The sequence below is a fragment of the Lampris incognitus genome, chromosome 1, assembly GCF_029633865.1.
Source record: "Lampris incognitus isolate fLamInc1 chromosome 1, fLamInc1.hap2, whole genome shotgun sequence".
In the NCBI taxonomy this organism is placed as follows: Eukaryota; Metazoa; Chordata; class Actinopteri; order Lampriformes; family Lampridae; genus Lampris; species Lampris incognitus.
The window spans coordinates 20,101,097-20,126,626 of NC_079211.1; the positions used below are offsets into that span (position 1 = coordinate 20,101,097).

Here is a 25,530-nt window from a genome sequence, read left to right on the forward strand (position 1 = left end):
TCCCCCCCTCCTTTTTCTTCTCAATTCTATCCTGCCAATTACCCTACTCTTCCGAGCTTTCTCGGTCCTTGCTCCAACCCCCCCCCCCCCCCCCCCGCCAATCCAGGGAGGGCTGCAGACTACCACATGTCTCCTCTGATACATGTGGAGCCACCAGCTGCTTCTTTTCACCTGACAGTGAGGAGTTTTGCCAGGGGGACGTAGCACGTGGGAGGATCACGCTATTCCCTCCCAGCCCCCCCCCCCCGGAACAGGCGCCCCGACCGACCAGAGGAGGCGCTAGTGCAGCAACCAGGACACATACCCATATCCAGCTTCCCATCCGCAGACACGGCCAATTGTGTCTGTAGGGACGCCCGACTAAGCCGGAGGTAACACAGGGATTTGATCCAGCGATCCCCAATTTGGTAAGCAACAGAATAGACCGCCATGCCGCCCGGACACCCTTTATTTTATTATTGGCATTAAAACTATTGCTGCTAATCAAAGATCCTGACTCCTCATTTGCACAACAAAGGAGCGAGTTAGTTAGAAGTCAGTCGACTGGAATTGTGGGAGATGTCTCGAAAGCCTCTTGACTCTCTTTGGCTGGTCACATGGGTCCACAGTGTTTACTGCTCTCCTTCATATTGTTCATGGAAGAAACATGCATGTCTACCCCTCCCAGTGCCGATATCGAGCTGACACAACTACAGCACTTCAAACAGGAGTGTTCTCAAAGTGCCCGCGAGAAAAGGAGGCTATTTTTGAGGAGACAATTTTTCACTGTTGCACAGTTTATAAATTGTCAATCAATTTTTGTCAACTTGGGTATGTCTCTAAACTTCTGATTTGGCCTTTACTTAAGGTGATGGTGGAGAGGGAGGGTGGGCTTGATATCGGGCAGCTGTTGGAGTGATATTGGTCCTTGTTGCCTGGCAACGGTTAAGAGTTTAAGGTCCACTGTGACTGTGACGGCCAGGGTGAGAGGACAGGCTGCCAAGCATATGTGCACACGCACACACGTGCGCGCGCACACACACACACACACACACACACACACACACACACACACACACACACACACACACACACACACACACACACACCGCCTTTCACCACGTTAGATGGTGAGATGGTGTGCCTCACATGTTTCTCCAAGGAAAGGGGATTAGTGGGCTCCATCAGTAAACTCCTCAGGGCAGCACTGACATTAAACAGCACAAGTGTTTGAGAGATCAGTGTGGGTACCTTAGAGCAGTCATGGCTCTGGACATCCACGTGTCCATCAACACCTCACAGCCTTACATATGACATACATATTTGTCATTAGAGGTACTGGGGCTATAGGTGGATGGAAGGATGCAGAGCGCTGAGGGCAGGCCTTGGAAGATCGCAGGGTTTCAAGAGATTGAGCCCTTGGTGCTTTAAAGTGTACAACGCTCAGCAGGGAAGAGCTCCTTCATGAACAAATAAATGCTGCCTATAATGGAACACAACCACATGGCAAATGGCCTGTCATCATTAAATGTTGGCGAGCAACGTTGCATTGGTAATATGATGTTCCCATAAACTTTGCAGTTTATGGGGTGCATCGTGTTCCTTAGCTATTGACTAGCTATTGATGAAATGCAATTCATGTTCAAAATAGCAAATAGCCAGGCGGGCAACTCTGCAATAACATCCTTTTATCGGCTGCATAAAATCCACAGGCAATTTATGCACCATACAGATTAGTACAAAAATTACAGAGGTTTTATAATTTAATAATTCCAAAATAATTATTGTGCCCCTATATTATGAAGCACCCAGATGAAATATTGCAAGGTTAACTTTCATGGACAAGCACTTATGGATCCAAGCTCAAATTTCCTCTCACATTGCTCCAGCCAGATAACGTCCAGGTGTGTGTGTGTGTGTGTGTGTGTGTGTGTGTGTGTGTTTTGGACTGGGTAATAATGGATGAGCCTGTGCACGCTACAAAAGAGTGCATCTCCATAACAGTAATTTCATATGTGTGAGTGCATGTGCGCGTGATTGTTTGTGCGACTGTGTCAGGTGATTTTCACAGTGCTTTATCCCAATCGGCTGTCAGGCCTTGAAGCTTCAGACCGGTTCTGAGTCATGCCACATCAGTGTCATGCATGTTTATCTCTCAGGCAGCGGGTTGCAGCATAGGGGAAAAAGGAAACCAACAGGTTTCCAAGGTGATTTAGAATATTTCTAAGGTGATTGAGATTTAAACCAATGTGCTTATTATAACAATGACAGGCCAAATAGACTGCAGAATGAGCCAAGAGCTTGATGGACCACAATAATCAATTTAAAATTGGCACCCTGAGCGTCAACTCACAGCACAGCCTCTTTATATGATGCAGCCAAGGAGTGGGTCACGCACGGAAAGCACTCCTAATATCAAAAAAAAAAAAAATGCCATAAGTACTCCTAAGCTCACATCCAATTTGTTATGTGTCCTTGCAGATGCCCTAATAAGTACACTATTTTGACAGGGAACAGAAACTAAAAAGTGAAGGACAGGAAAGGCTATTCTGCACATACCTGTAGCTGGGTCCACAGTCCTCTCAATCAGGTGGTCATCCTGGTGAACCCACTCGCCATTGCACTTGAAATAAATTTGTGTGGCAGGTGTAGAGCGGCAGGTCAGGGTCACTGGCTTGTTCTTCACAATGTACTCATCCTCCGGCTCCACCAGGAAGTGGGGTAACAGGTCCGAGAAGGCAGCAGGAAGCGCTGCTGTTGCAGCATGCTCCGAACCTTGGGAAGAGAGAAGGAGGGATTAAGAGGGGATGAAGGGGTGGGGTGGGGGTAAAAAAAAAAGCAAGCACTCTTACTTTCATAAAAACTTCAACCCTTCCTCTTCACTTGTGATGGGCTTGTGAAGTAAGAGAGACAAGACAGCGGCAAATATTGAGCTTTAGTTTCCTTGGTGAATTGCAACACTCGTGCACACATATGAAGGAATGAGAAAGCAAGGTGAGCTGCTGACACAGAGAGACAAAGCGAGAGACAGGAACAGGGAGGAAAAGAGAGCTGTATCAAAGTGACTTGGGAAAGAGTAGTAAGTAGTGACAGTGCTTGGCCTTGTATGTGCTGGGCTGGGTCTGAAGGGTAGTGAAAAAACGTCTTTTTATTTCTGCTCTTAATCACAGCCCTTTAACATCACCGCTGATGGACCGGCAGCCGTAAATCCTCTGTCTCAGTGACTAGGCCACTTCAGACTGTTTTTTATGGCTCTTCAACCAGGACTAACTCTGCCTGCATTAAGCAGTAAAGAGGAGGACGAGGAAGGCCGGAGATGATTGACAGCTACACAACCATTCAACCAAAAATCGCATCCTATAATACCTATTTTATTTCCCCAGAAACACAGCGACACTAGAGAGTAAAGACGGAGGAGATGTGGAGGTAAAAAAAAAAAAGAGAAGAAAAAGTGTGCTTCCATTGTGCAGAAACAGGAGCTGTCCTTCAAGAGGACAATGAGAGGATTTAGTGGCGGGTTTTTGATCGTTACAAGATATTCGCCAAAGATATTGAATGACACAACATAGCCTGCAGTGAATGCAACATTTTCCGAGAGCAGGGTTTCACAACTTAAACAGATTAGCCTCGTGAGTAAGAGAGCAGAAAGAATGGTGTGGAATGGGGGGAATAACCTCTTTCGACCATGGACTCTTAGGGGAGACCAGTAAATCCCAAAATAAAACCCATTTTAGAGGAGTGTAATATTAATTTACTGCCCTGAATCCAATATGGCTGACAGACCAGGCTTTTACAACCTTCTCCATCACTCCCTGTGCAGCAGCAGAGGGTGGGAGTCCACATCCCTCATAATGAAACAGCAACACTTCCACTGACCTTTCCCTCCTCTTTCTCTCTCCTCCCTAACTCATCCTTTGTTCTTCCTTGCAGCTTCCTGATGCTTGGGTCAGGGATAATATTAGGCTGCGTCATAAACACCAATCTTTGGATAAAGACATTATCTGTCAGTTCCAGCCCCACTGCACATCATATTAATGTCTCTATTTCTCTATTTCTTTTTCTTTTACCCCGTGTGCTGAGTCGCTAATTTATCAGGGTGAGATACAGTGAAACACACCACTGCTGCCGCCGCTGAACCCCATTAATGTATCGTGTACGTGTTTAACTCTTAATGAAAGCTAAATGTTCTGTATCCAATGAAGGACATATATCACTCGCTGACACTTTGACTTTTTCCTCATTTTCCCAGCACATTTCTTATTGCTGTGTATTTGCAGAGAGATAAAAATGTTATTAATATGGCAGCACTTTATTCAGGACAACACAAAGTGCCTGCCATTATTTTCACGATGTGTACTTGTGTGTGTGTGTATATGTGTGTGTGTGTGTGTGTGTGTGTGTGTGTGTGTGTGTGTGTGTGTTGGTGTCTGCAGGGTGGCGTGTTTGTTTTGTCTCGTGGTGTTGAGGAAAGGCCACAGTTCATCATGAACAGAAAGCATAATTGCTCTAACCGAGAGCCAACCTTTTGATAATAAACAGGTCAGGATGTTTGAAAGTCTTGCAGGTCCTAATGACAGCGTCTTTTCCTAATGGGCCAGCATCCAGCATCGTGGCCATTAGCAAGCCCGGCTGACCTTCTGTACTCTCTGCAGACTTATAAGATGACAGCTCGCTGAAACGCCGGTTTAGAGCCACCTCACACCTGTCAGGTTAATCATCACACAGAAGCGTGGCTCAGAGCGGGACCGGCTTACGCTGGGATGCAGGAGTCAAAACAAAAGCCATCCAAGACCACGACTTGCCAGGAGAAACATATGATGAGATGCTGATTGTTGCTCACCCACTCATGCGTCTCATTTGTAGAGGTCACATTCAACATGTACTATGCTCAGCTATGGATGATGATGCCAATTTGTGTCCGTGGATGTGCCTCTATATCAGCAAGGGGGGTGGGGTGGGGGGGTCTGTTCAAGTTTTAGGACATGAACTTTAGGTTAATGAGGTTAAACATGTAATTTCTTTAGAGAAGTAAATTGCCATTTTATGGGAAGGTATTCTAGTCACGCATCACGTTATATCAAACCCATAATGGAGGGCTGATGCGTAGTAAATTGGCTTAGAATATTGTCATGACACAGTGTACTTCAGACAAACACATGCACGCGCACAAACACCACACACACACACACACACACACTCACAGGGGCTGAATATCAGCCACTTAACAGACTCCTTGCGGGTCAGTGCACAAATCAAATAGACATAGAGTAGCACTATGGGAATTGCATTAGAATCCACACAATGTGATTGGCTAAGACCATGATTAATTGTCGGAGGCATCTAAGCATATTGTCAAGTGACTTTGTTCACACACATAATGGTCTCCATTGTCAATCGTACACACAGTAAAGAGCACTCACTTGATGAAAAAAAATCATTATACACTGTATGTGTTATTGGGAATCACTATCAATTAAATGATTCTTTGTGCACAAAAAAAACCACAATGGAAGACACTCCGACGTATTCTTACTGTATTCGCCTGCTGCTGGTATCCTCTGGAGAGGACCAGAGTGATCTCAAACACAAATACCAAGTACATGCACACAAAAACACACACACAGTCACCAAAAACAGACAGATTCACACACACACTCACACACACACACACACACACACACACACACACACACACACACACACACACACACACACACACACACACACACACACACACACACACGTATGGGGGCACCAGCTGTCAGCATGCTGAGCCATGAAATTCAGGGTAAATTTGCAGCAGCACACAGACCCCATGTCTTATATGTCCAGCCCACCGTGTCACCCTCATTTCAGAGACTTAGTATAATCATGTCAACATGTCCATACAGTATGCAGGCACACATACCTAAATTGTGTAAACATGAATGATGTATGCAGAGTAAATATAAATACAACAAAATGTATATATTTTCTAAGAAAATAATAACCCGCCCGAAAGTTCATTTAAAATAAAACTCATATTGCATGATGTTTTAATACCTTGTGGTCACTTTTATGCCGCTAATCCGATTCTGGGAGTAGCTATCCTATCTACCCATCTATCTTTCTTTCATGCGTTTTCTCGCTTGTTTGTTTGCTTTCAAATGGTCAAAAACTGATTTAAATTTCACTCTTATCTCTTATTACTGGAATCACTATTCAGCATTGCATTTACTTATTATTTTTTGATAAACGCCAACTCATTTTTAAATTTAACTATTTAGAGCCAATCAATATCACATTTTCAGCTCGTCTTTTAGTTTGGCAGCAGCCTGGCTAAACGCAACAGAGCCCAGCTGCTCTCCTCGATGCTTCTCCTCCGTGGCCCTTCGGAGCCAGCCAGCTCCTCCCTTTCTTCTCCTGCATCATGGCACCAGAGGAAGGCCTCGTTGAGCAATCACTGGCCATATTTTACACCCGCGTGATGAACAGCAGCCATAACCTGTGTTTTATGACACCATCGGCGCCTTACAATGCTCCCTGAAATTAATTCAATTAAAATTACTATCTGAAATATTAAACCATTTTATGTTGAGCTGCCTTCACATCAAAGCCCAAACCAAATTTATCGCAACCGTTTCATTGGCTCGTGTCTTTTACTTTGGAGAGCGCCGCTTTTTGCTTCTTCTTTTTTTTCTTTGCTAATAGGTTTCTGGTTACCTTTCAATCATTCAGCGCGATCAATGAGCAAAGTTTACTTTATTTTTTTGGGGTTTTTTTTGGGGGGGGGGATTTTTCCCCCTTTTTCTCCCCAATTGTATTCGGCCAATTACCCGACTCCCGTCCCGGATGCTGCTCCATCCCCCCTGCTGATCCGGGGAGGGCTGCAGACTACCACATGCCTCCTCTGATACATGTGGAGTTGCCAGCCGCTTCATTTCGCCTGACAGTGAGGAGCTTCGCCAGGGGGGCATAGCGCGTGGGAGGATTGCGCTATTCCCCTCAGCCCCCCTCCCCTCCCATCCCGAACAGGTGCCCCGACAGACCAGAGGAGGCTCTAGTGCAGCGACCAGGACACATACCCACACTCGGCTTCCCATCCGCAGACACGGCCATATCTGTCTTGTAGGGACACCCGACTAAGCCGGAGGTAACACGGGGATTCGAACCGGATATCCCCGTGTTGGTAGGCAACGGAACAGACCACCATGCTACCCGCATGCCCCCTAGCAAAGTCTTACTTAATATATTGCGTATGAACTTGATAGTCCTAAAGAAGGGCACCATTCATAAAAAACCCACTATCGAGACAAATCCAATAACATCTGTGTTGGCGGCGAACACATGTAGAGAAGTATATGTGCAGAAAAGGGGTGCATGAGGAAAAAAAAAAGAAGAGGCTCTGTTCGCTATAATATATAACCTGGAGCGAGGCTGACTGATGTATGTTTGTCCCCAGATGACAAATATTTACTCCTCCACATGTCTGGGATTCAAAATAAATCTTCCAATGAGACAACCATGCCTCAACAAGCACTCCCTCAACCGAGCTCCCCATATCTCTCACTCAGACACAGACAAACATAGACATATATACACATATGCACTATCACGCATACGCACGCACACACACACACATACACACACACACACACACACACACACTGTTACAGAAAACACACAAACCATGCATACATAAAAAAACACGCAATGCTACAAACATAGCTTATTCATTCTCTCAGACACAAATAGTTGTAAAGACATATGGGCGAACAAAGAAGAACCTGATCGCCTGTACACAAATCTCCCGAAATCGACTATTTCTGATGGCCTTGAAGATGTATGCCACAAAATTAAGGCGATGGCCTCGGTAACAATCAACTTCCTGCCAACAAAACGAGCATCTTTTCACTGAACCAATCCATTAAAGGTGCTCCCAGAACGTTGAATCAGTCCATCAATCGGTCATGGCCTGGCGAGCACACAGGAGCCACCTCGTCCACACCCACCTGCAGGCCAGCGGCCTCACTTTCAAGGATGAGGATGTGCACATCCTTGATAGGGAGGGACGCTATGTGAAGAGGGAACGACCGTCCCTGAACCGAGGTGGGGGGGGCTAAGAGTACATCCGTTGCCATCTTACTTACAACGCTGTGGTTGCAGCTATTCCCCAATCCTCTGAGTAGTACACATGGCCATCATAACTCTAATGAATGCTCACGGCATTTGCATATGAAACCAATCGCCAGTTTTGGTCGTAATGCAACCGTACTGTTGATAAGGGTGGGGATACCTGCAGTCAACCGAGACTGACGAAATCACTTAGATGAGCGATGAAACGTTTCTCCCGCTAAACGCTGTGTCGAGATGAACCGATTCAACATTCTGGGATTTCCTCACCTGGATTATTGGGCATGCATCAAGACAATTAAAGGTGCTATGCATATTAGTTCTGCTTTCCTCAAGCATAATATGACAAGCAAATATCAGCGAGGATTGCTGAATGGTACTGAGATGAAACAGCTGGTGGTGCTGAATGATATACTGAAATGAAGTAAATGGCAGGCGGTGCCCCCCACCCCACCCCACTCCTCAGATTCCTGCATTTAAAAACACACACCTGCTGAGTTGTCTTTGTCATTCATCACACTTGCACGTCACCTTTCAGTGGCGGATGAATGCAGAGCGAATGCAAACAAGGATCAGGGAATGCAGGACAGAAGGAGAGGAGGAGACTAGAGGGATGTGGGTGTGTATGCGAATCATTCTGGAATGCACAAGACAGGTGCGACATTACTGTGATCTTCTTACACTTAAACGAATTAAAGACAGACATCCAAGCACGTGCACTGTACTGCACAGCGACACAGGGGTGTACATCTGTGTGCACATTAATCTGGGATGACTAATGACATGCCGCCTACTGCGGTTTGTGATTTGAATATCTCAGCGTTAGAAAATGTGCCCATTGTTCTACTTGAGAAATTGCCATCCCCAACTAGTAAAATACACCTACAAAATTTACACCTGACGGGACTGTGAATTTTGCACCTGACTAATTCTGAGTTTATTCCGGTGAGAGAAAAAAAAGAAGAGAGGAAACGTTTCTTTTTAGCTGTCACTTGTTTAATGAGGATGGCAGAGCAAGTTGCTTAGCGCGCTACCCGGTGTAAAGGTGAGAACCGCAAAGCTCAGAAGTCGAACGAAGAGTCTTATATCTATCAACAGAGGCTTGCACATGGCAGACTGTTCATTTCATTTTGTCATCCTTTGTTTGTTCTTTCTGTCATCTCACTGAAGCTACACCTCAGCGGGGTTGGGGTGTCTGGGAAACAGAGAAACAGAGATGTGTCAGAAGCCCGCTACCCCTGCCACCAGCACTAACACCCTTGGCTTCACTCCGCCTTCATGAAAACAGTAAGAACATATGAGGTTTTTGTTACTGTAAAACGCCTTCCATTTGAGACCATCTTGGTCTGTTTAAGTGAGCGTGGGGTGTTACAAGGAATTCTGAGCCCCCCCAACAAGATGTGATACTGGGCCCTCCACCATTAAGCAACGAAATCCCCCCCCCTTTTTCTCCCCAATTGTACCTGGCCAATTACCCCACTCTTCCGAGCCGTCCCGGTCGCTGCTCCACCTCCTCTGCCGATCCGGGGAGGGCTGCAGACTACCACATGCCTCCTCCGATACATGTGGAGCCACTTCTTTTCACCTGACAGTGAGGAGTTTCACCAGGGGGATGTAGCACGAGGGAGGATCATGCTATTCCCCTCCCCCCAATTCCCCCTGCCCCCTGAACAAATGCCCTGATCGACCAGAGGAGGTGCTAGTGCAGCGACCAGGACACATACCCACATCCAGCTTCCCACCCGCAGACACAGCCAATTGTGTCTTGTAGGGGTGCCCGACCAAGCCAGAGGTAACACGGGGACTCGAACCTGCGATCCCCATGTTGGTGGGCAACGAAATAGACTGCCACGCCACTTGGACGCCCCAAGTATCTAATTTAACCCACCATCATGGTGCCTGCTTAAAAGGGCTTTGATTGGTTGGGGCCTCCTTAAAAATCTCCCCCATTTCCCCCCTTGGATGCACATTTGCGTGTATGTGTGTGTGTGTATATGCAAAAAAAGAGAGAGAGCTCTCGTTTGTGCTCTAAAATGAGCCTGCATCTGTGTTTGCGGTTGTGCTTTTTATACATTAATGCATGCATGTGTACACAAGCAGGTTTGTCCCTCAAATGTGCACGATATGCACCTTTTTGCATTTGTGTGAGCAAAAAAAAAAGAAGTAGATAACAGTGAGATGGGATATTTAACAAGATCCAACAATCTAAATCTGTATGCGTAACATGAGTACAGGAGCTTTGACTTTGAGGCCAGCTTAGTTTTAAGTGGTCATGTGACTTGACCTGTGATGCAGAACCAGCACCCTTATTCTTGGTAGCTTTATTAAAACTGCATGGACCGAGTACTCTCTGACAGAATTATCTATTTTTATTGTACAAGCGTTACAGCCGAAGCTTTGTCTCTACTCATCTCCAGATGTCTCGGTGGACAGTTCAGTTTCATGGCTCTTATGGTACATAATCATCAGTGCCTTTCAACTGATCATTTCTATATATCAGTGGTTTAATCACTGTGTGCTAGTCTCCAACAAACTGTGTAGTCAGCACTGCATAGGTCAGCGATTTTACACTGACTGCAGGGTTTTACTGTAGTTACGTATATGGGCCCCTCTTTAATAGCATTTTATGGCTTGGGAAATTAAGCATGTGAACATGGCATCGGTTTATGATTAAAATAAATAAATCCATCCATACTTTTTTACCCCTTTATTACTTTTCCAGGTCATAAGGGGTTTTTTAGGTGTAGTCCAACATACTCAGGGCAGAAGGCAGAGACAAACACAAACACACAACCAGTCATGCTTCTGTTCATACCTATGGGCAAATTAAAGTCTCTATCTGCCTGACAACATGTGATTGGACCGTGGAAGGAAACCGGTAACCAGCAGCCGCACGGGAAGATGTTTTAAGTAGGGGGGCTGACAACTAAAATGAAAAGTATTGTGGCGAGCCGGCGTGGAAGAATGAGTCGAGAGGCAGAGATCTCTTTTTAATCGCAACTGCTGTGCCCCCATACACTGCACGACCCCGGGAGTGCTCTGATATTCACACCGGCCAGAACGGACCAGAACTGACAACGATGTAATGCGTCCCCCTCCTGCCCCCATGTCCCAAGTGCTGACATCAGTCGCAGTCCTACAGTCAGTTAGTCAGTAAATGGTCTCCTACTCAGTCTGAGTAGAACCCCCAAAACAACAACACAAGAATAACCACAACATGAACACCACATTATTAACACGCAATTTTAAATCTAAAATTAACAGTCCCATTGGCCATTGCACTCCCCCAGCACAGAACCGCCAACAGTCAGAGCGACCGCCTCCCCCCGGTTGCTACAGTATGACGTCACTGTTTTGTTTGTAAGGTGCGTGTGTAGCAGATTTGGAATGGAGTGTGTACTCACTTTATTATTAAAAATGTACATCCCACGCAGCCCCTAGCCCACTGTTTAAAACAAAGGTATGTTGTATTTTTTTGCGCATACTGTTGGGACTAAGATGTTACACAGCCACCTGCCACTACTGGGGGGGGCTGCACCCACCACTAGGGGGATTTGCAGTCCCCCCCAGCCCCCACCTTCCTGCGCTAACGGTAACCAGTAACCAGTGCTCAAACCAATGCAAACAGACTTTTTACAGAAGGACTGCTATCTAACCTTGCATGCTTTTGCTGCAAGGCCTGCTATCTACCCCATGAAAAAGACTAAAACAAAAACAGCCTCATGTTTTGTGCGATCTCCTCTGAAAGTAAAGAGTTTAGCTTCCACGGGAAATGCATGCTAATTCAAAACCAGAGGAATACAATCATTACGTTACATTATGACTGATTAGTCAGAAATGTGAGGGCCTAAAAAAAAAAAATGCCCGGACGGAAACATGCTTTACATCTCAGCTTTAATGAAGCTTAGCTCAGCCTTTTGATCACCAGCACCATAAGTGCAGGACGCCACAGTAGCCAGAAGAGAGTTCTCAGTGAGGAAGTCACAAAGGTCCTCCTTTTCAGACTCTCAAGAGGTTTATTCATCCAGGGAGAGCCCAAAACAATAGATTGAGGAGAAATTCATTAACAAACTTTGATTTTTCATTACTTTTGTCCTTTAAGTTTGGTCAGATACAAGAAACACTTTATGTACATATACTTTTTCCCCCACATTTTAAATGGAGATTTAAAATGTCTTGCAGTAGCAAAACCTTGGCTGTAAACGCCTTTGCTTCTTCAAAGCTTTACCTGTTTAGCAGTTCAGCGCATGATGTTATCTAAAGAGCCATGGAGATTTAAACACATTTTGACTTAATACCTACATGCAATCCTCAAAGGCACCGAAGACTTCCTGAACTGTCAGGAGGGGCAGACACAGTCACAGTCTTTGCCATCCAAGGCACGCACATACTCATGGATTTGTCATCCCCATACGCTTGGCTGGAAACAAGGTTAACTGAAAGCAACTTGATTACAGAACTCAGTGCAGGCACAGAGAGAAAGAGAGTGAAGGAGGAGAGCGAGAGAGAGAGCAAGAGAGAGAGAAAAGACCTTCTTAAATCTTTGAAATGGATGTTAGGGAAATAATGGGAGGAAGAAGGAAGGAAAAGACAAGAGACAATTTAGATTACAATGTTAATCCTTTATCTAATTACCGGATATGCCCACAGCTAAAATGAGGCGTTTTACAACTGTGGAACAATTTGAAGTTCATACTGGAAAACAGTCATACCAACTTATGAGCAAAACCTATAAACCAGATATAATGGAAAGCCAGAATCCCCAATATTTCGTATTATTTATTATACCACAAGAAATTAGTGTACAAATTGCAATTCACAGCTGCAATGGAACTCAATCAATATCCCATTTATCTTATCATAAAAGTGGTTATTTTTTTTTAGAGTGCTTTACATTTACACTAAAAGTTCTTAATTTTTTAGCTTCTCGCAATGCACGCACCAACTGTTTCTGGTCTATCCATAAAAAATATAAATAAATGGATAAATCAATAAATAAATAAAATTCATAAGAGTGTCAAACCAACCAAGGGAGACTATATATGCTGATGTCTGCAGAAGATTATTTACGTTTTCCCGAGGCTTTTGTCGCCAAACATTGTAAATGAGGGGCCGGACCCATTGCGACACTCCGCAACCACCTCAACCGGCCTCTCTTTTATTTACCTCCCTCTTCGCCCTTTCTCATTCCTCGTTTCCCTTTCTGTTTTGGCTAGAAAAAAAGTCAACTTGGGCGATATAATTAGCGCGACAAACCACGGGGCTCCACACAGCATCTACCAGAGAGTAAGATCAAAACACACCACTAAGATGCAAAACAAGGCAGGGATTAAGCAGCACCTGTTTAACTCCAATTACTGCAATACAATGAAGGGCTGAGCTTCCGTTTCAACAAGCCAGCAGCGCTTACTGACACTATACCTAAGTGGGCTTATGTTCTGCATATGGTGTATCAGGGGCGTTTCTAGGCCTAGGCAACCTAGGTGGTCGTCTAGGGCGCCACCTGCAGGAGGGACGCCAATTGGGCACCCCCCCCCATCTGCCCCATATATATATATATGAAGCTTTGTTACTTGACTCACTGTATTATGTATTTTTAGTAATTATAAAAAACCCCTAGAAATTGGTCCCATCTACTCCACGAATTAAAATTAACAGTTGCACGGTGTCCTTAATATCCTTAATAATACACTCATATGAGTGAACTGCATTGCGCAAACAATTCTACTCAACTGCAGGGACCTAGGGACAAAGGTGTGAATGTGTGTGTGTGTGTGTGTGTGTGGGTGGGTGGGTGGGTGGGTGGGTGTCAGCCCTGTGATGGCCTGGCAGCCTGTCCAGGGTGTCTCCCCGCCTGCTGCCCAATGACTGCTGGGATAGGCTCCTGCATCCCCTTGAACCTGAGTAGGATAAGCCGTTTGGATAATAGATGGATGGATAAAAATAACATGAATAACACACATATAGACTTGTTATGGGTGAGATGATGAGAGAGATGCACTTGTTGTTAAATATTTGATTGCACATTAGTAAATATTTTGCTAAGATTTCCATGGGAGTGACAAAGGAGAAGATGATTAGGAACGATTATATTAGAGGGGCCGCTCAGGTTGGACGGTTTGGAGACAAAGCAAGAGAGGCAAAATTGAGATGGTTTGGCCATGTGTGGAGGATAGATGCTGGATATATTGGGAAAAGGATGCTGAATATGGAGCTGTCAGGGAAGAGGAAAAGAGGAAGGCCAAAGAGGAGGTTTATGGATGTGGTGAGGGAGGACATGCAGGTGGCTGGTGTGACAGAGGAAGATGCAGAGGACAGGAAGAAATGGAAACGGATGATCCGCTATGGCGACCCCTAATGGGAACAGCTGAAAGTAGTAGTATTTTGTTGTGGTTAAGATTTGAATTAGCATCTGGGGGGGGGGGGGCAGCTGAAATAGAGCATTTTAAGGGCAGGGTTACTTAATCTGACGGGTCACAGATTTTGGTGTAACACCAGAACTGTGTTTACCTGCTGCTGTCACATGTAAACATGAGCGCTACCGACGAGTCAACATTTGTGACTATCAGAGGGAAGAGGAAAAGAGGAAGGCTAAAGAGGAGGTTTAGGGATGTGGAGAGGGAAGACATGCAGGTGGCTGGCGTGACAGAGGAAGATGCAGAGGACAGGAAGAAATGGAAACGGATGATCCGCTATGGCGACCCCTAACGGGAGCAGCCTAAAGTAGTAGTAGTAAATATTTTTGCATTTATTCACTTTTTATATTTCCTAAATATCTATTTTATAACTGCACACAATATGTTCTAATTTTTGTTTGCCATTTTTGCACACCTGCTATTGCAGTTTTATTTATTTTGTGTTTATAATAGTACAATTAAAAAGTGTTATTTGCTCTGAAGATGGCTTTTTTTTGGGGGGGGGGGGGCTGGAGTCATCTAAGGCACCAGAATGGCCAGAAACGCCACTGGTTAAGATAATGGACCGCCCCTCGTTCATGCAATCACGGTTCACTGATGATTGCTCGAGCCCAGTTCTTCCGGCTTCTCTCACAGGCCCACACCACGAACTGGATCGTAAATCATGAAAATGGACAAAGAAATGACAAGAATTTTGTAAACTGACACTTGAATGTGCTGAAGAGAAAGGGCACTTTTCTTATAAAGTCACAAAAGATTGCAGAGCATTCAAAATATTTTTTTCCTTTTTTCTTTTAAATCACGTTAGATGTGCACAAGTGGCAACAACTCAGATTCTGCATCTCCAAAAGAAACAGTCACAGGGAAACGTAGATACGAGCTGTAAAGCAAACTAAAAAAAAAAAAAGAAAGATGGAGCTGGCTGTATGAGATGATTCCCCCCCCCCCCCCCCCCACCAAAGCAAACCAAAGTGTATCTGAACTCTACGTGTGTTTAGGGTATCAGTCGTCAGCAGAGGCAGCGAGCGGTGAAGGAAATTCATTTCAATCTGAACGGCGTCCTGATTATTCTGCCCGTATTCCGTCCCTCTCTCAGGTTCTCCTGACACCAGACGCACAGACGCTGGCCTCGCCGATTTAGCGCAGCGTGCATACAAATCAGCTTTATCAGGAAGTCTGCCCCTAAAAAAAAATGGGACACACTCGGCGCCGGCTTCGTCTGGCTGATGGAGCAAACAACACATCCAAGCGCAACCTTTGTTACAGTACATTATGAAAATGATTGGGGTTTATTAAAAAAAAGAAAAAAAAGAATTTGAGAATATCGAGGCAGCCTCGGGTGCCGTTTACATCTGTTAATGACAAACAACCACGCTTGTTTTGATAATATCCTGCCAGATCCTCGGTGCTACCAGCTGGTTCCACTGTTTATGCCTTTCCCAGTAATATAAATCATAACCACTTGAGACTTGACTTGAATATTGATTGCTAAAACATCGAGGCGTGCTATCAACTTGTGCATTGCTAGCCACACTTTTTTTTTAAATGACCTCTAACCAGATCATGTGAATTCAGACTGATAATGAACAAAAACAATCCAGAGAACGAGGCTGTTCAGGGTCACATCGTCCTAATGTATAGAGAGAGATAAACCAAACAGTAAGCTCAGAAATGTACCAAGCATTATGCTCTTAAGCAATGATAAGATGAGAGAAGGCGTGAAAGGGAGAAAAAAAACAACACCACCTACTATTCCAGTGACATTGCTGTGGATGCCACTCGTTAAAGCTGATGCAGGTAAGATGGTTGCTTTTTTGGTTAGAATTTGTTGAAATTGCCATTACATGCTGTCAGCAATTACTAAAGCAAAGCAAGCGCTCTGGGGGGAAAACCCCGGTCTCCGCGCCTGCCACAGGTATGCATTCAGCCTAATTCAGCCTCGGAGAAATCTCACTATGTCTGAAGGAAATAAACAAATCAGGGCGGCTCAGAGGGAGGAAGACTTCCCGGTAGCTTGCTCACGTGCACTGTGTGCACAGCGCAGAGATCAGTCAAGCAGTCAAAGTTGAAAAAAAAAGTGCTTTTTTGTGCAGTGTGGGCTGAGTTGAAGAGATGAGAAATGAGCTGAAAAATAGACATGTTTTTTTACATGCAAAGATTATCAACTGCAATATATTTCACCTTTCTGCCTTCACGGCGTTAGTATTCGGATAGAGGTCGTCATGCAATCTTTACTCACTTAATATGTAAGACAGTGCTTCACAAAAACGATGTTGGAGCTTTGCTAAAAAAATATGTTTTTTTTTTACATGCATAGATGACAATATGAATTTGACCAGTTACAACAGACAAACTCATGCACTTGCATAAAGCTAGTTTGGAGGGAGGGGATACAGGAGGGTCGGAGGAGCCAGAGCGAGGGGTGGGGTGGGGGATGTTCTCCAAAGTTACCTACAGCAACTTAAACTAAATGAAATTCTCTCCATTTTCTTTGTTCTACATAACAAAATATTGAGCAGTATAAAATTAGAGTAGGATAAAATGTGCCACCCCCGCGACCCTGAGCAGGATAAGTGGTTTGGATAATGGATGGATGGAAAATGTGCCACCCCTAAAGGCCAGTTGTTCCATGAGCAATGCTACTCCATCGGCTTCACTTCCCTTAAGCTGTGGGCATGGGACAGATTGCTTTATTAGGGTATTTTTGTTAAAGACTTTAACATTTACTTACCTGACAAAACTATACACTGCAACCATCTGGTGAGACTGTGATTCTGGTAGAACATAACCAAAATGGGCATGGTTGTCTGTCATTAACAGATGTAAACGACACCCAAGGCTTCTGTTGCTCCATTTTCAGAGCTGTCTTTTATTCATTATTCCCATTTTCATAATGTATCAAAAGTTGTGCTGGATGTGTTGTTGTCATTTTAACTAGACCAAGCCAACCGAAAATATGCTAGACATATAAGATATTTCAGCACGGTGACTATTCGCCCATCCTTGCGGTCTAGACATAATGCTAATCTCTACTTCTAAATATGGCCACTTAGACGCCAGCATTTTCTGACCACTGGACCAGTTGATGTGTTGAAAAAGTAATTTTTCAGACATGTGATAAGCAATAAACTGCTTAACTTTGGCTGTGCTCTCCGGAAAATACTTTGTGAGTGTGTCACACCCTGCTCCTCTGCAGAAATTTAGAAACAAATTGATATGTTTGGAATAACTTCCCAGAAAGTAGAGGAGTGCAATGTCACTGTGTTTAAGTGTCAAGATTTAAAACAATAAATCTTGAGGGAAACTAAGGGTTGGATGGAGAAGTATTGTTAGCAGGAGGAGCAATTCAAGAGTAGTCAGTCACAGTTAGACACAGCTTCTTTTGTCTGGGGATTCGGGTAGGTGAGGGGAGGCTGAGTCTGTCAGAGCTCCTAGCTGGCAGAATAAGGAGCATGCAGGGATCCCTCCTTCTGCTTTTATGGGACCTGATGATCTTCTGACAGATGATTGGATGAGGTAGGACAGCATATCTATGCTGCTAATAACACCTCACTGCAAATTGGGGCTGAAGACATGCACTGTCTGATAACAAGGAGCTGCTCTCTGTGCTCAGAATGTGTTGGGATTTTTGTCTTTATCGCTCATCCTCCCTGCTTTCCTTTTTAACTCGGTCCATCATTCTGTCTCTCTCGCTCTCCCTTTCTTACTCGACCTGCATTAGGAAAAAGTTCATCTTATTTCTGTTCTCAAAGACATTTTAGTACAGTTTTTTTCTTACAAAAAAAAACAAACCCTTTGGCATAATGATAGTAATTTAATACAAGAGTACAACTTAAGTTGCCAAATAGTATAGTATTTCAAAATGAATACAACAAGCCCTCTGGGAAGAAAACAGTTCCCAAAGTGAATGAATAGGTGTGAAGTAATTGTCAGTTATGTTTGTGGTTGGCATTATTAACTACTCAACTGAATTTGGCCACAGCCACTTGTAATCTTGCAACATTCTTGGAGATTTGATTTGAAAGAAGTCAGTCTTTCCATCCTCTCCATTTCAAGCAAAAGAAGTCAAGCATTTTGGCAATACAGTAAATAAGCATAGCAATGCACAAATCCTATGAATCCCCTCATCAATAAACAGTCACTACTGAGTATATATGGTGCATTATTTAAATTGAAAATATTAAAAGCTCCAGCAGTGGTATAGTGAAGAATTTTGAGGAGCGAAGCACATTTTACTGTTAATTTTAGCAATGGTTTAAACTTACTTTTTCAGAATTTTAAACAGTGGCAAAACTACCATATATGCAGGTAATGCAGCTAAATTGGGGCCCGCAACAGTTTAGGGCCTGCAAGCACAGACAGACCCCTCTTTAAGTATGCCTGCACGTAATTATGGACATGCATACACCACTGCATAGCAAAATCCACACAGAAGAGTTAGCTAGCTGGCGAAGGGTCTAAGGATAGGATGTTGTGTTGCTGTTAAGCCCACTGAGGCAAATTTGTAATTTGTGATATTGGGCTATACAAATAAATTGAATTGAATTGAATTGAAATTGAATTGAAGGGTCAAGACAGTAAATAAGTGAATGCCTGCCAGCTGGAAGGGTTTAATAGACAACTTCGCACAGTGAAAAGCTCCGAGAGTGTGCCTAGGATGTAAGTAAAACTTGTTTATTATTTATTTACTAATAATCAACCTACACACTTATGTTTTCTGTTTATAAGGCTAATGTGCTGACATGAATAATGTTGTCAATATGTGGGTGGGCCTTCACTGATACTGTTTTCATCTGTGTCAAGGTGCTCTGTCACTGATTGTTTCATCTGTGTCAAGGTGCTCTGTCACCGATTATGTTTCATATGTGTCAAGGTGCGCTGTCACTGATTATGATTTTATTGTGTGTCAAGGCAGAAGAGTTGCCGCTTCGACGGTCTCAAAGCAAAAACTCGGATGTGGGAGGAGTTCGGCAAGGCTATGGAGGAGGACTTTCGGTTGGCCTCAAGGAAGAGCTGGCAAACCATCCAGTGACTCAGGAATGGGAAGCAGGGCTAGACTCAGGCTGTGTTCAGCCAAGGAGGGGAACTGTTGACCCAGACTAGGGATGTTGTCAAGTGGCAGAAAGAACAGTTTGAGGAGCACCTGAACCCGGCTAACACGTCTTCAGTGGAGGAGATAGAGTCTGGAGACTCAGGGGAAGCCCCACCCATATCCCTGGCAGAGGTCTCTGAGGTAGTCAGAAAGCTCCTCGGTGGCAATGCGCTGGGCATGGATGAGATTTGCCCTGAGACGCTGAAGGCTCTGGACATTGTTGGGCTGTCTTGGATGACACGCCTCTTCAGTGTTGCGTGGAGGTTGGGGACAGTACCTGTGGAGTGGCAGACTGGGGTGGTGGTTCCCATATTTAAAAAGGGGGACCGGAGGGTATGCTCCAATTATTGGGGCATCACATTAGTCAGCCACCCTGGGAAAGACTACTCTAGAGTGCTGGAAAGGAGGCTCTGACCGATTGTCAAACCCGCAATCCAGGAGGAACAATGCGGATTCTGTCCTGGCCTTGGAACAACGGACCAACTCTTTACCCTTGCGGAAGTGCTGAGGGGGGCATGGGGGTTTGACTAGCCAGTCTACATGTGTTTTGTGGACTTGGAGAAGGCTTACGTCTGTGTACCCCGGGGCACTCTGTGGGGGTACTGCGGGAGTATGGGTTACCGGGGCAGTTGCTACAAGCCCTCCGGTCCTTGTATAACCAAAGTAAGAGCTGTGTCCGCATTCTTGGCACAAAGTCAGACACGTTTTCGGTGGCTGTCGGACTCTGCCAAGGTTGTCCCTTGTCTCCGATTCTGTTTGTGATATTCATGGACAGGATCTCAAGGCGCAGCCAAGGTGAGGAGGGTGTCTGTTTTGGGAACCTCAGAATTGCATCTCTGCTCTTCACAGATGATGTGGTTTTGCTGGCTTCATCAGATCGCGACCTCCAGCGTGCACTGGGGCAGTTTACAGCTGAGTATGAAATGGCTGGGATGAGAGTCAGCACCTCCAAGTCTGAGGCCATGGTTCTCTACTGGAAAATGGTGGATTGCTCCCTCTGGGTTGGGGATGAGTTGTTGCCTCAAAAGAAGGAGTTCCAGTATCTTGGGGTCTTGTTCATGAGTGAGGGTAGGATGGAGTGGGAGATTGACAGGCGGATTGGTGCAACATCAGCAGTAATGCGGACGTTGTACCAGACCATTGTGGTGAAGAGGGAGCTAAGCTGGAAGGCAGTCAAGGTGCTCTGTCACTGATTATGTTTTCATATGTGTCAAGGTGTGCTGTCACTGATTATGTTTTCATTATATGTCAAGGTGTGCTGTCACCGATTATGTTTTCATTGTGTGTCAAGGTGTGCTGTCACCGATTATGTTTTCATCTGTGTCAAAGTGCTCTGTCACCGATTATGTTTTCATATGTGTAAAGGTGCACTTTCACTGATTATGTTTTCATTTGTTATGGTGCTCCAACACTAGATGTTGTTAAGTAGGCTAGTCTGTCACTATCTTGGCCTTGCTATTATGACTTCTCTTCTATAGCATGATGGTCTGTTTTCCTAGTAATAATTTCATTTAGGCATCAACTGTGCTGCGCATTTAGTTGTTGCTGCCCATTTTAAAGCTGCATGCTTTCACTTCTTTTATTTGCTACTGACGTTATGTTATGTTATATTTGATTGTGATGGGCAGGCTGGGCCCCGCTTCGACCATCTTGCATTGGGGCCTGGCACTGACTCCTTACACCGCTGCTTTTTAACTAATATGTATGGAATGAGAGAACTGTTGCCGGTGTAGTTTTCACTTCACGCTTTCCAATCAGTCTACTTCTCATGAGAATATTGAAGTTAATTAAAACTGATTTTTCCCTGTAGTAAACTAGAAGGACATTGGCTGTGACTGAAAAGTCTAACATGCCAATGTACCACCTGCTGATAAGTGGGCCTTTTTCATCTGCTGAAATTCAAAATGATTTACTTATCAATTTTCTCTGCAGCCAGTTTGCTAAATATGGCAGAATGTCATAGTGTTTTCCACTTTTCATTAAAAAGACACTGACAAAATGCAAAAATGTAGCATAAACACCGTGACTGTTTCTGTGAAACCCTCAGTTATCACACCTGGCTGCATCACAAGCTTTGCCATTCTGCTGCAGTCACATCCGACTCATAGATCACCATTAATGTCTATTTTCCGGGGGGGGGGTTAGGAGTACAGATGCATCATGCACCCACATTTGATAATGGCCAAACTATCCAGGATAGGCTAAGGAAGTTAGACTAATACAGAGGTAATTTGCCGACTATCAGACTGCTCAATTTCAGCCTTGCCTCTTATCTATAGAAACAAGAGGGTATTGCCCTTATCCACCATACACATTCTCTCCGTACAGTTGTCCTTGAAATCTACCCATGATGAGTCATTCCTTTCAGTATACTGAATGTTAAAAAAAAGATAAGAAAACACAGGAGCACATATTCAGTTTTTTTTTTACAACATAAACATGTTGGACAGTCGTCATTTAACTCAACTTCTGAAACAGAAGGAACAATAAGATTGCAGGTGGAAGCACAATAGCCCCATTCCTTTTCATTGTCCTCCCAGTTGTATGAAGAGCCTTAATGCATGAGCTCTGCATTACTATGACAGAAAAGTTTTTCACATCCAACCCAATGATGTACAGACAACAGCAAAACATTGTCATTGGCTATACATATGTGGAACAAGGCAATTCGCTCATGAAAAATGACAAATAATTCAGGTTAAGGATCAAATGGAATCACTGTTGGTGACTAGGAGAAAGAAAACCTACCGTGGTTGTGTTCAAGTCCATCAAATTGTGTGAGCAATAGTGGTGTTCTGATGTTAGAGAGTTTTGTCTAAATTTATAATAGATTTTTTTTTTTGAAAAATGAGTCAGCATGCAGTATTCACATTTGTATGTAAAAGGAAGAAAGTGAACCATGGTGACTGCCGGCAATTAGGACATTTTTATATCTTTTACGGGTGAACTACCAAGGAAACTGGAGACAGTCTCCAACCAGGCTCAGTCTGAGGGAATTTGATCTTCGTTTATCTAATTGAGTGTTGTTCCAGTCAACTGCTTTGAAATGCAAGGCAGTGTCATGTCCACTGTGACTAAAAACAAGGAAGAGTTCCTTGAAAGACTCTCTGCCAAAGAACTAATTCATAAGACGTCCGCTGATGATAATTCACAATCCTAAAAGGGGCAATAGCGAGCAAATGAAAAGTTAATTCATGGTAAATCTAGCGCTGACAGGCCAAGCCAACCTCTCCTTTCCTTTCCTTTCCTTTCCTTTCCTTTCCTTTCCTTTCCTTTCCTTTGAGAAGACCCTTTGTTCTATTATTGCTACTCCGTAGTGCTATATTTACATATTGCCCTCTGACCTCGCCTCTGGCGACGCTAGGCTCTGAAATTCACCGCTCATGCGACAGCATCCCCTAAGCTCCGCCCACAACTGCACTTGACATGCGTCACCACATCACTCGTCAGTTCGGCTAGAGCAGGGGTCGGGAACCTTTTTGACTGGGAGAGCCATAAAAGCCAAATATTTCTAAATATATTTCATTGAGAGCCATATAGTATTTTTAACGTATAATAAATTAAATATGTCTTACTTTTAATGCGACTTCTGGTGCTGCATGGTTTTGCTGATGGCCTTGTAGTCTGGTTCATACGTGGTGAGGTTGAGCTTCATGCAGGCGTTGAGGCTTCCATCAGTTAAACGTGAGCGTAGGTTGGTCTTAATGTTCCTCATATGCGAGAAAGACTGTTCACATGCATATGTAGAGCCAAACATGGTCAATACAGCAATACTCACACGCTGCATTGTGTGGTATGTCACAGGAAGCTCGTTCCAAGTTTTAAGAATCAGCTGGTCTTCAGGTTGAAGATTTTTAATTTCTGTCCACTTGTGTTCCCTCGCCAGCTCTGCTCGCTGTCGCGCAAGACTTTCCAACTCTCCATTAAGTGACTTGAACTTACTCATCCACATGTCTGATGCCTTCAGGTCAGCAACTTCCAGCTCAAAGTCTCCGATAGAGACCCCGGGGATGCATGTCTGGTCGATTTTGTCCACTGCACACTCATGTGGATGAGTGATGAACTTGAAAAGACCAGTGCGCGCACGAAATTCTCCAAAACGTGCTTTGAATGACTGCAGGAGATTGAACGTACAGCCAGCTAGCTGCTGGAGATCCAGATGTTGAGTGGAGTCACTTGCTAAGCATGCATCTCTAAATTGTTGCAGTCTTTCAAAGTGCAGAAGACGACCTGTTTCAATGTCCCTGAGAAAGACTTCCAGCTTGCTTTCAAATGCAAACACTGCTTGTTGAAGGGATGAGATTGTATTTCCAATACCTTGCATTTTCACATTGAGCTGGTTCAGATGGCCAGTTATGTCCACGAGATAGTGAAACTGCAGGAGCCAGTCAGCGTTGTCTAGCTCAGGATGCTTGACGCCTTTCATTTCAAGAAAAGTCCGGATTTCACTCAGGCAAGCTGCAAAACGGCTGAGCACCTTCCCCCTTGACAACCAACGCACGTTGCTGTGTAAAAGCAGACCGGGATAATGATTCCCAACTTCTTCTAACAGAGCTTTAAACTGGCGATCATTTAAAGCTCGGGCAACAATAAAGTTGACCACTCGAATGACCAGCGACATCACCTCGCCAAGCTCCTGGCCACACGTCTGAGCGCAAAGCGCCTCCTGGTGCAGGATGCAATGAAAACTTAGGATGGCTCTCTTTTCATGTTCACGGAGAAGCGCTACAAATCCTTTGTTCTTCCCCAACATACAGGGTGCACCATCAGTACAGACAGAAATAAGTTTATCCATCGGTAGTTTTTTTTCTTTAGCAAACTCCATGAAAGACATGAATAAATCCTCTCCTCTTGTTGTCCCTTTCATTGGCAAAACAGCCAAGCTTTCCTCACGCAGTGTGTCACCTGCAGCATACCTGGCAATGATACTGCACTGAGATAGATGGCTAACGTCTGTTGACTCATCTAACGCGAGAGAAAAGTATGTCCCGGCGTTTATGTCCTTAATTTGTGTTTCCTCGACTTGATTTGCCATCACGATGCTACGATCGTGCACAGTTCTTGCTGACAGGGGCATGTCTTTTATTCGTTTGATTATCTTGTCTTTATTTGGGAAGTCATCAAACAGTTCATTGGCCACATCAAGCATGAATGTTTTGGCATACTCGCCATCTGTGAATGACTTTCCATTCCTTACTATTGCCAAAGCCCCCGCAAAGCTAGCGGAATTCCCGTCACCTTGCTTGGTCCACACACGTAGTTGCTGCTGACTCGTCTGCACTCTCCGCTGTAGCTCCTCGCATGCCCTTTTCCTGCTGTCCCCCGCTGGATATTTCGATGCAAATGAAGCATGGTGCGTATCGAAGTGCCGCTTTATATTTGACCGTTTCATCGATGCAATTTTATCACTGCATGTTTGACATACCGCAGATCCTGCTCTCTCCACAAATGCAAATTCCTCTGTCCACGCAGCCTGGAATGCACGGTAACCACCGTCTGTTTTTCTTTTCGCCCTCTTTTCCCTTACAAGGGTTGAAGCGGATAAACTAGTTGGCTATCTGATAAAATTGATTTCTTCACCTTTACAATGACCCGGACATGCTCGCGAGCCATTGGTTCCCGACCCGACCCACGGGTGACCCGTGACCCGTGAAATTTATCTTCAAAACTAATTTCTGTTTACTTTAAAATGACACAGTATTATTAAGAAATATCACAAGTATTTTAAAATCAGTTCCAAACTGATTTTTTTGAAAAAAAAATTTTTTTCAACTCAAAATTGTCTGGGAGCCATATGCCGTCACCGGAAGAGCCATATATGGCTCGCGAGCCATAGGTTCCCGACCGCTGGGCTAGAGCCTCCTGCAAGGGAATACGTGTCGCGCTGAGCTCTGTTGCGGGTTTTTTTTCTTCATTGCTAGCTAGCTTAGC

At 44.4% G+C, this 25,530-nt stretch overlaps 1 protein-coding gene across 1 annotated transcript in view; it reads right to left on the bottom strand.

The window, feature by feature from the left end:
- The window catches only part of unc5a (unc-5 netrin receptor A), a 159,085-nt gene that overhangs the window by 66,854 nt on the left and 66,701 nt on the right, over positions 1–25,530 (bottom strand). The window contains 1 exon segment of the mRNA XM_056276575.1: positions 2,539–2,754. Coding sequence (XP_056132550.1) covers positions 2,539–2,754 — 216 coding nt within the window.